This window comes from Grampus griseus (genome assembly GCF_964374135.1).
Source record: "Grampus griseus genome assembly, chromosome: X".
Classification (NCBI taxonomy): Eukaryota; Metazoa; Chordata; class Mammalia; order Artiodactyla; family Delphinidae; genus Grampus; species Grampus griseus.
In genome coordinates this window covers 38861991-38873991 of record NC_138999.1, presented here as the reverse complement: position 1 = coordinate 38873991, position 12001 = coordinate 38861991, and the positions used below count along the sequence as shown (strand labels likewise).

The 12001-nt window shown below is 38.7% G+C and overlaps 1 protein-coding gene across 1 annotated transcript in view; it reads left to right on the top strand.

The window, feature by feature from the left end:
* Positions 1-1546: 1546 nt before the first annotated feature.
* EFHC2 (EF-hand domain containing 2) overlaps positions 1547-12001 on the top strand; it is a gene marked incomplete at both ends in the record, with an annotated part of 203078 nt that continues 192623 nt past the window's right edge. Inside the window, 1 exon segment of the mRNA XM_082680655.1 lies at positions 1547-1588. Within this exon segment, the coding sequence (XP_082536781.1) occupies positions 1547-1588 (42 nt within the window).

Genomic DNA, 12001 nt, shown 5'->3' with positions numbered 1-12001 from the left:
AAATAAATAAAATAAATAAATTTTAAAAAAGAAATTTATAGTGTAAAATTTATAAACATAGAAAACCAATAATGTATGCTTTTAATGAATAAAAAAGGAGATAGAGTCCCTGCCCTGGAAGAACTTGGGGGCATTTGAAAAGAGTCAAGTAAAACCATGATTACAATGCAGTACCACAAAAGCCACCATTAGAATGGGCACCTAATACAGATGCGGAAGTTGGAGAAGGTGGAGGAAGTTTTCCCAGAAATGACAAAGTCCTCCACACCTCTCTCCCACACTTAACCAAGTCCTGAAAGACAAGAAGGGGTTACCCAGGTTAAAGATAGGAAGGAAGGGTGTTTTCTAGCAGATGGTGACATTTGCAAAATCTCAGAGGGGAGAAACTGCAGAGCCCGGTTTGGAAACTGCCAGTGGTTTCTCGGAGCTGGAGTAGAGGAGCGGGGCAAAGAAAGGGATGCAGGGAGTTCGTGGGCGCCTCCTGACATAGGCTCTGACTGGGCTAAGGAGCTGGCCTGCCTCGTGAAGGATAGAAGAATATTGAAGCAGAAGAGTTAACAGGTGCATCATGAATTATATAAGAGGATGGCTCTGGAGGCAAGATTATTTAGTTGTTTTCTTTGTTGTTGTTTGCTTGTTTTAAAAGAAAACCAGACAAGAAATAATGGGGTCTCGATTGAGACAGAAGGGGTGGTGGCTGAGAGATAACCCAGCATGTCCAAACAGTAGAGTAGGACTCAGGGAGGGATTAGCTGTAGGCGTGGGGAGAGGAGCTTCTGGCTTGGGCATCTTGGGTGCATGATGGACTGACAGAGGTTGCATTTTGTGCCAACTCACGCGGCCCCTGGCCACCATGATTGCACCAGGAACGAGCATCTTACAAATGTTTAGTTCAAATATAAAAAGATACAGAGGAAGGACGGAGGATGGTGGTTACCGCTGAATGGGTTTTCTCCGGTGCTGGTGATCGCGCGGGTGGGGGTGGGGAGACAGATGGGGGTATGTGTGGCTTTGGATTCATCTGGAACGTTTTAATTACAAAATTAAAGCTGATGTAAATGTAACATTCACTGGTGTTACATTTCTGTGAGCACCCGGGTGTCATCTTATTTTCTGCACTTTTCTGTGTGTTTGAACTAAATTTAATAACCAAATGGCAAGAAATGTGCAAGCAACAGAGGAGCTTCAGTACATGAAAGGCTTTGAGCCCTATCCAAGGGTTAAACCAGCGAGCCCCGGGGGCGGGGAATGGTGCGGTCGTCAGCCTTTGTGTTTGCACAATGTGTGTAGAGAGAAAAGCCTCGGGAGACCCGTACCCGGCTGAGTGGGTGGGGTGGGCGGGGGGAGGTGCGGGCGGGGAGCTTTTCCCCTAGCCCCGCCCCGGCCCCGCCCCGAGCTCCCGGCCTGTCGAAGCCCCTTCTCCTTTCGTGACACCTATTTCGGTCTCTAGGTAACGTGGGGTCGGGGGTCAAACAGCGCGGCTGCAGGGTGGCAGCTGCCTGCCGGCCCCTCTTCTCGGCCCCTTGACCCTCGGACGCTCAGAGCCATGGCGCTGCCGCTGCTGCCGGGCCACAGCTTCAACCGCAACGTGAGTAGTGAGGGCGCCCGAGGTCAGAGGTCCCGGCCGGAGTCTGGGGTCCAGGTGTGGACACTCCCCCGGCCCCTACTGGAGGCCTCGTGACGCTGCTTCGCCTTCTGTGGACGGGGCGCAGCTTGGACCAAAATTTGTAGGCTGGTGGAACCCTTACTCTCTACCTCCCCTTCTCCCTCTCCCCAACTGCATCTGGATACTTTTCCTACGTTAGTTACAGAAGTAGAGTCCTTATAGGTGTTAGGACCCTCGAAGGTAGCCGATGGTAGGTTGATGATGATAATCATCGTTGAGCGTTGAAGGTGTGCCAGGAGCTGTGCTTTAATCACCTTACACAGCATTAGATGTTCCCAACAGCCCTTTGTATTAGCTACTATTTTTAATTCCCATTTTTCAGTGGAGGAAACTGAGGCACAGAGTGATGAGTCAGTCACTCACTGGCCAGAGCTACTCAATCTCAGTGGTGAAGCTGGGTTCCCTCCAGGCAACCAGTCTCCACAGCCCAGGAGCCTAATCACGATCCTTAATACCCTTTGTGAAAGAGTTTGCTATTAGAGTGAAGAAACCTGGCACTCTCAAGGCTGGTAGGGGGCAGATAAGGGTTCCACCTGCCTATAAAGTTTATCCTAAACTTTATAGTGAAGGATCCAAAGTTGGAGTTCTTTCTTCATTTAGAATTGGGAATGGCTCATTTCGAAACAAGATGAAAGTACCAAACGACACAACACAACAACATTAAAAACCCTGAGCATGCAAGAACTTTTGCCAGTAAATAGCATCTTATTTAAACCACAGCAGGAAAATGATTCAGGTTTTTGTTTGCACTGGTCACTACTCTTTACTTGGGTTTTCCAGTTGTGTCTGTAAGAAGTAGGTAAGTAATACACTGATGGGAGGGAACTTGCTGGAGCCACTCAAGGTATATGTGTAAACCTCTGTTAAGTTTAGAAAGCAGGCAGCAGATTGAAGCATTCGACTTTCTGGATCCTGAACAGTGTCTGCATCCAAGTTGTTGGCCCTAAAGTACCACTTATCTTTATAGCTTCAGGCCACTGCACTCTGACCCCCACAGGTTAGCTGGCCAGTTCAACTTGTTTCTTGACCACTGGTTTGTGCATTTCTTGGCTAATGTGTAGAGACTGGCCTTCCAACCTAACGTTGCCCTTTGGTAAGATTAAGCCAGTCACACAAATTAAGTAAGACCCCTGAAAGGCAGGGCATGAAAAAAGATTCCAGAAGTAAAGAAGCATGCTGTGTAAAAGTAATTGTAATCAAAATTGAACGTAGAGCCCACAGCTTTGGGCCTAGCAACGCTTCAGATCCACAGCTCTCACATGCAGTGACTAAGGGTGGGAAGGAAGAACAGTGGTTGAATGAGATATTTTAAAATCTGCAAGGCTGCACTGAGTGTACTTTTGCTTTTTTAAAAATTTGTGAAGTATAACACATATACAGAAAAGTGCACAATGGATGATCACAGAATGAACATCAAAATAGAAAATATTACCAGGACTCCCAAAGCATCAACGTTGACTAGGGTTGCCGGATTTACCAAGTAAAAATACATGTCCCAAATATTGCATGGGATCTACATATATTAAAAGATTCTTTGTTGTTTATCTGAAATTCAAATTTAACTGAGCAGCTTGTATTTTACATGGCAACCCTACCTATGACCCTTTCTGGTCTTTACCCCTTCTCTATTCTCCAAAGGCAACCCCTCTCCTGGCTGCTACCACTATAGTTCGGTTTGGCTTGCTTTTGAAATTTCTGTCAGTGCAAATGTCCGGTTTTTATTCTTTTGTGACTGGCTTTTTTCTTTTTTTTAAGCTCAACATTGTTTGTGGGATTTGTTCATGTGGCTGTCTTTAGAGATAGTTTGTATGTTTTCATTGCTCTAGAGTATTCCACTGTATGAGTATGACATCATTTATATACACATTTTACTCTTGATAGAGATTTGGTTTGTTTGGGGTTATTAAGAATACTTTGCTGGGACTATTCCTGTTCATGTCTCTCAGTACAACTGCCAGATCAAATAGTATTCTTTTTTTTTGTTTTTAGTAAAGTTCTTTTTTTAATATATTTTTAAAATTTTTCAAATGGCATTCTTATGTTCAGCTTTGGTGGATGCTGTCACAGCGCTTATCCCAATTTAAATTCCCACCAGCATTTTATGTTCCTGTTGCTCCATAGCCTTTCTAACACTTGATATTGTTAGTCTCTTAAATTTTAGTTGTTTTGGTCAGTGGGCGTAGTGTGACTCTGTCGTTTTAATCCACGATTCTCTGGTTCCTAACGAAATTGAGCACATTTCACACATTTATTGGTCATTTGGATATTGTCTTTTGTGTGGTGTCTATTTGTCGTTTGTCTAATCTCTGGTGGGTTGCCTGCCCTTTTCTTAGTGATTTGTAGGAGTTCTACATAGATTTTGGATATGACTCCTTTGTCAGATATTTGTGTTATAAGTGTCTTTTAGTCTGTGGTTGGCCTTTTTACTCTCTTAATGATGTTTTTGATGAAGAATTTTTCCTTTAAATTAGTGCTTTTGGTTTCCTATTTAAGAAATAGTTCCTTACACCAAGTCATGATGATATTTTCCTGTGTCATCTGGAAATTTCGTTGTTTTTACCTTTCATGTTTAGACCTATAATCTAACTAGAATACATTTTCGTGTGTGTGTATGAAAAGAGGTAGAGGGGTCAGGTTGTATTTTTCCCCACGTGGATATTCAGTTAACCCAGAGCCATTTGTTAAAGAACACAATTCTGAGTAAATTTTGAAGAGCTTTACTGGCTTTATTCAGTGATTAATGAATCAGGCAGATGGAAAGGAGCTCTGAAGAGCTATACAAGGCAAGAGATTTTGTAGGGAAGTTGTACTAGGCAAAAAATCGGATTGGTTATTGTAAGGTTACTTTCCTTATAGGGAATGGCAGGGGTTTCTCAGGCAGATTACCTAACTAATGCTGATTAGGAGACTCATGGTTGATTGGTTTAAGATTCTATTTCTGGGAGAGCTGAAACTGTAACTAAGTTGAATTTCAGATTGGTAACATGGGGCTTAGCATAAGCAACTCCATTTGGGTTCTGTTGTCCTTAATACGTTTTTTAGAAATGGCCACCTTTTCTCCACTTCTCCGCAGAGCTACTTTTGTCATAAGTCAAGTATCCAAAATATGTGTGGGTCTGCTTCTAGACTTGTGAGTGTATTTAAAAAAATATTTATTTACTTCATGCCTCAGACCAATAGGAGGGTGTGTGTGTGTGAGAACTAGAGAATGACAGTATACTTATTAGATACCTTGGGCTGTCATTCAACAAATCAGTATTTATATACTGAGTGTCCTAGTATGTGCCCAAAGCAGGTGGCTGCATTAAAAAAATTGTTACACTAGCCTTGGGGTTAAAGGTGCTATGTGTTGCCAAAAAATTGATATTTTTAAAACCTTGCACTTAGTTAAAAGATTGGATGTTCTCTGGCACAGAATGGTCAGAGTCAGTAAAGCCAAATCTGGCCTTTCTATCCCCGCCTCCCTCCTGCCTATTACAGAGCTTTGTCTGCTTAATTAAATTATTGAGAGAAAAACCTTGGCCTCCTGGAGATAGCATAATTACTGGCTGTTTGGGTTTAAAATTATAACACAAGCTAACTAACTTTTACGCTTTTTCTTAGAAATTAAAAAAAGAACTTGCTCCCCCCCTTAATTAGCTGCTGGTAGTCAGTCAGGAGCGATAGATTGGTTTCTGTCCACAGCTAGGTGATGTGCAACCTCTCCTTCTATATCTGAAATACAAGAAGGATTGTGCTTTCTAAAATATAAGCATTTGTATCACTGATGACGTTAAAATTATTCTGATGTGAATTAATTGCAAACCTTAGGGAAAGATCACAATTCCAGACCCGAAGTATCTTTTTTCCAAGAATTTACATGCTGGATTTGTATTGAGCTAAGAGAATCTCAGGCATATTGTCAAGAATGATAGGATATTAAAGTTAAAAGGGACACTTCCAGCCAAAGCTGAAAATCCTTTCTACAGCATTTTAGACAGATGGTTGTGTAGCTGATCCTGAATGTCTCTAATGAATAATGAGGAGCACACTTTCTGTTTTTTATGAAGCTACCTCGCCACCATCTTAGGAGGGTTTGTCGTAAATAGTCCATCCTCTAACTTATAGTGAAGCAACTGTTTCCTTAAGAAGAAAAAGAAATTTTTTGAATTCACAACAGTAAAATAAAACATATTTAGAAACTGTCTCTCTTACAGAAATACCTTGAAATTTATTTTTATCTAGATTACTATAAGCCTATATATTAATGTAGGAAAAATCACTCTTTGGGAAATTTACCAGCAATTTAAATGATAAACAACTGAGAGAGAAAAACTATGAGTACTACATAGTACACATATTGATTTCATTGTGTGGTGTTAGCTAAGCCAATCTAAGTTTAGCTCAGTGACAAATATAATCGTAAAACAATCACTTTATTCACAAGGTAGAGGGTTTTCCAGCCTAAAATTCTGCCGGCAGATTCCTGACTATGTTCTTAGTGGTCAATTCCATGGCCTTAAAATAACCTGCATCAGGTCCAAAGCCCTTAACTTGAGACCCCAGGCCATTAGAGTTTGTCACTCATTTTGTGAGATCAATTTAATGAATCATGACCAGGATTTAGGAAAAAGAAAAAGGAAAAAAAAAATAAACAGAATACGGTAGAATAGAATAAAAGAATCAGTGTATTATGCTTGGGAAGAGTAAGTATTGTTTCATGAACTTTTGTTTCTGTCATGTGTGTACGTGAACTGGGTTGCGCTAAAATCTGTTTGTTATTGTGGCAGTCAGCGTTTGAAAAACACTCTCGTTAGAGCCATCTCCACCAGTTCTTGCCTCTGATTTAAATTCTGATCTTCAACATCCTTCAAGGCCAAATCTAGTCTCTTACCCTTCAGGAAGTCTCAACTGATCCTAGTCAGCCTTTCTCAGTGTTTTTTTGTTTTTTATTAAGGTACAATTCACATAACATAAAGTAAACCATTAACCATTTCAAAGTGTACAATTCAGTGGCATTTAGTACATTCACAGTGTTTTGCAACTGTCACCTCTATCTAACTAGTTCCAACATATTTTCATCATCCCACAATCTTTTTACCCCAGAGGAACCTTTGAAATGATTTTCAGGTCTTGGAGAACTCCTGCATAAAGATGATTTCTATAGCCCATGGTACCTTAGCATGATCCATGAGTTGTAGATGTAGTGATCCAATAATAATTGTCTTTTTGAGTAAAGAGTAATAGTTTTCTGTGGATTTGTTGATTTCAGCAAATTAATTAACCTAGTCTGTGTGGTTTCCTTTTCTCACAAGGGATCTCAACTCTAACACCAGTGGGAGTGTACTAGGGGAAATGTCAAGGGTTTCTTTCTTGTTGTATTGTAAAATTTCCTACTTGATTTCTCCTCTTTTCTCCTTATTCAAGTAGGCCTAAAAATCCTCTCAGAGTTTCTACTGTAGAGGGTGCCGTAAGGTATGAAATGTGGTATAATGGTATGAGCAAGAGTAGTTTTCTCCCTTATTTAAAACAAAAAATGACTTTTAGCCAGGTTTTCTTGAGAAACAAACAGGTAGTTAAGCTTAGCTTTCCTTTGTTTCCTTTTCATACATTAAAAAAATTCATAAGGCAGCATCATACATTTCTGTTAAATAACTGTTTTAATCCAAGGTGGGATTTACTTTTTCAAAAAGTAGGTTCAGTTGATTTAATTTAAATTAAGGTTATAAATTCATTTTAATTAATGCTGTTTACAACATGAAAATATAGACAGTGTTAAATAAGCAAAGCTACTAAAATCATATTGACAAAGCAATATGAATAAAAATAGAGCCTAAGACACAATTTTATGTGAGACCTAAAAATTAAGGTTTTTTTACTGACTGGCATGATCAGGCTCAAATATAGGCAGTTATAGAATCATTATAATCTTAATCTCCTTGTAGACCTATATACACAAGAATATGATTTTTTAAACTAAAAATAAAGAATAAAAATTAGCTCTTCAGTGTGAAACCGATGCTTGTATTTTGCCACATAGACACGTAATTCTGAGTCAAATTTGAGATAAGCACTCACAGATTTCATTTTCAACCGAAATGAGAAGATTTCTCACCTTTCTCTTGATACTTGTTAAACAAGGAAAGCTTTGCTTATATATGTGAGAAGTTGAAAACTGCAGCAAAATGCTCACTGCTTTCCTATGAATGGCAGGATCCTTGATTTTCATGTAAATTTGGAACTGGCCATAGGTGTATGTTTAATTTTATAAGAAATTGCTGAACAGTCTTCCAAAGTGGCTGTACCATTTTGCGTTCTCACCAGCAACAAATGAGAGTTCCTGTTCTTCCGGATTCTCGAGAGCATTTGGCATGGGCAGTGTTTGGATTCTAGCCAATCTCATAGGTGTATAGTGGTAACTCATCCTGATTTAAACTTTTATTTCCCTAATGGCTTAGGAATGATGTTGAACATCTTTTCATGTGCTTATTTGCCATCCGTATATCCTCTTTGGTGAAATGTGTGTTTGTGTCTTTTGCCCATCTTTAATTGAGTTGTTTCCTTACTGTTGAGTTTTGAGAGTTCTTTATATATTCCGGATACAAGTCCGTTGTTGGATATGTGGTTTACAAATATTTTCTCCCAGTCTATGGCTTGAATTTTCATTCTCTTAAAACAAGGCTAGAAAATATGTATACATTTTTAAAGATAAAATACCACATGAATCCACACTGATATTTGAAATGCTAAGTAAGGATTATAGGAATTTTATTTAACTTCTTTGATTATTTATCTTTTACTTACATTGAAATCTTGATTCATAAGGACATTACTTGCTTTATCCTACCATAAATAAAAATATATATCCATATAATAGTTTTTGAGTAATAATAACGTTATTATTAACAATTTGAGTTTTGAAAATAGGTTAAGATTTCTTTGTATTTCTTACTGTTTTTAGGATTTATCCCCCTAGGAATGTATGGTCAAATTATTGGGTTTTAATTTCATTTAAGTATGGTTAAGTCACCAACTCAATACCCAGTTAGGTTGATTGTTGCTTTTCAGTTTTAACTTAAATTTTTTTTTTATTATAATGTAAAAGTAAAACATTTCTGTGGTTTCAAAGTCAAATTTACAAAGTGAGGTGCATTCAGACAAGTCCTAGCTTTTCTCCCTGTCCCTTCAGTCTTGTTCCCTCCCTCCCTCACTCTGGAAGTAACATTAAAAAAAAAAACTATTTAGCTTGGGTTATCCTTCCTTTTTTGTTTTTGTTTTTTAAAATAGCAAATTCTTAACTATATTTACATGGCCTCTTATTAAATAAATGATAGCATACTCTACGTATTCTCTTGCACCTTCCATTTTTCGTTTTAACAGGTATATCTTGGAGATTTCTTAATAGTCGTATGCAGAGCTATACTCATTCCATTGGAATGTGTATTCCGTTTGTAGCTACATAGTACTCCATTGTGTGGACATACCATAGTTTGTTTAACTCATCCCCTCTTGATGTATAGTTGTATTATTTCCAGGCTTTTGCTATTATAAATAATGCTGAAATAAATAGCCAAAGTTGTGCTTCAGAAGAAACCATCAAAAAACTGAAAAGGCAACTACAGTTATTTTACAGGGAGAAAATAGTTGCAAAGCATATATATGATGAGGGATTTATATCCAGTATATATAAAGAACTCTAAAAACTCAACAATAAAGAGATAAATAATCCAGTTAAAAATGGGCAAAAGATCTGAGTAGACATTACTCCAAAGACGCTCAAATATCCAATAAACACATGAAAAGATGCTCAATATCATTAGTCATTAGAGAGATGGAAATTAAAACCACAATGAGATATTACTTCACACTCACTAGAATGGCTATAACAAAACAGACAATACCAAGTGTTGCCAAGGATGTGTAGTAATTGAAACCCTCTTACGTTGCTGGTAGGAATGTATAATAGTGCTGCTGCTATGGAAAAGTCTGCAGTTCCACGGAAGTTTAAACATAGAGTTACTATATGATACAGCACTCCTAGGTATAGACCCAAGAGAAAAGAAAACATATGTCCACAAAAAATGTGTACATGAATGTTCATAACAGCATTATTCATGATAGCCAAAAAGTAGAAACAACCCAAATGTCCATCAGCTGGTGAATGGATAAACAAAATGTGGTATATCAATACAATGGAATATTATTTGGCCAGAACAAGGAATGAAATATTGATACATACCACAACATAGATGAACCTCAAAAACATTATACCACAAGCGATATGCAAAAGACTATATATTGTATGATCCCATTTATGTGAAATGTACAGAATAGGCAAATCTATAGTGACAGAAAGATTAATCGTTGCCTAGACCTGTGTGGGGGAAGGGAGGAAGTGGGGAGCAACTGCTAATGGGTATGGGGTTTCTTTTTGGGATGATGAAAGTGTTCTGAAATTAGATTATGGCGAAGATTGTGCAATTTGTAATCATAGTAAACTCCTTTGTATTGTATATTTTAAATGATTGAAATTTATGATAGACACAGTTTGCTTCTACATCTTGACTGTTGTAAATAATGCTGCTATGAACATTAGGGTGCATGTATCTTTTTGAATTAGTGTTTTCATTTTCTTTGGCTCTATACTCAGTTAAGGGACTAATATCCAAAATATATAAACAGCTCGTGTAACTCAATATCAAAAAAACAAATAACCCAATTTAAAAATGGGCAGAATAGACATAAATAGACATTTTTCCAAAGAAGACATACAGATGGCCAACAGGCACATGAAAAATATGCTCAACATTGCTGATCATCAGAGAAATGCAAATCAAAACTACAATGAGATATCACCTCACACCTCTTAGAATGCTATAATCAAATAGAACACAAGTAACAAATGTTGGCAAGGATATGGAGAAAAGGGAACCCTTTGTACACTCTTGGTGGGAATGTAAGCCACTATGGAAAACAGTATGGAGGTTCCTCAAAAAAACTAAAATTAGAACTACCATATGACATATAAATTATACCTCAGTGAAACTGTTAAAAAAATAAATAGCCAAAGAAAGGAGTTGGTGGTGGGGAATTGCTGGACAAACAATAGGTGTTTACTGTGCCAGATCACAGGATGGTTTTGATTTAGTTTTCTGTTACTTGTTCCTGGTAACTATTGAAATGTCCTTGAAATCACATGATTTAAGACTGGGTCACTTTTTTTTTTTTTTTTTTTTTGGCAGTACGCGGGCCTCTCACTGTTGTGGCCTCTCCCGTTGAGGAGCACAGGCTCTGGACATGCAGGCTCAGCGGCCATGGCTCACGGGCCCAGCCACTCTGCAGCATGTGGGATCTTCCCGGACCGGGGCATGAACCCGTGTCCCCTGCATCGGCAGGTGGACTCCCAACCACTGCGCCACCAGAGAAGCCCTGGGCCACTTCTTGAAGCTGCTATTCATAACTTTGGAAATGACATAAAACTCCATTGCTATTCCTACATGTTAATTTGCATTTCAGAAATTAGAGTCACTTTGCCTATTCAGGGATCAAACACCTAACTTCGGTCATTTTTGTATTCTGTCCTGAACTTTATAGCTATGTCACTTAGGACACTCAGATTCTTTTTCTCTCTCCATTTTGCCATCTTCAGAATGTTGGCTTTACTTTCTTAGGCTTGTGACCTCATGGTTGCAAGATGGTTGCCTCAGTTCCGGACATCACAACTTCTTACAATGGTGTTCAAGACACGCAGGAAGGAGGGGTGGGGGAAGGCTCTTATATCAGAAAACAAAATGTTTCTCAGTCCCCCATTAGGTTTCTGCCCTACATCTTATTGGCTAAACTTAAGTCACATGGCTATCCTTTGCTACAAGGGACATTGGGAGCTTGATTTTTCACCATCTATTTTTGGAGCTGGGAAAGAGAAAAGGGAGCAATTAATGGCTGCTGGGAACCAGGAAACTTTGTTTGCCACACCAGCCAGAGACTCAAACCTGTGAGTCTAGATGCTCTCCTCAGACTTAGCATACCTTTCTTTAAAACTTTTTAGTGTTTTTTTTTTTTGTCCCACATTTGCCGGATGGTGGACATTTTTTTTTTAATTTACTTTATTTATTTATTTTTTACATCTTTATTGGAGTATAATTGCTTTACAATGGTGTGTTAGTTTCTGCTGTATAACAAAATGAATCAGTTATACATATACATATGTTCCCATATCTCTTACCTTTTGCGACTCCCTCCCTCCCACCCTCCCTATCCCACCCCTCCAGGTGATCACAAAGCACCGAGCTGATCTCCCTGTGCTATGCGGCTGCTTCCCACTAGCTATCTACCTTACGTTTGGTAGTGTATATA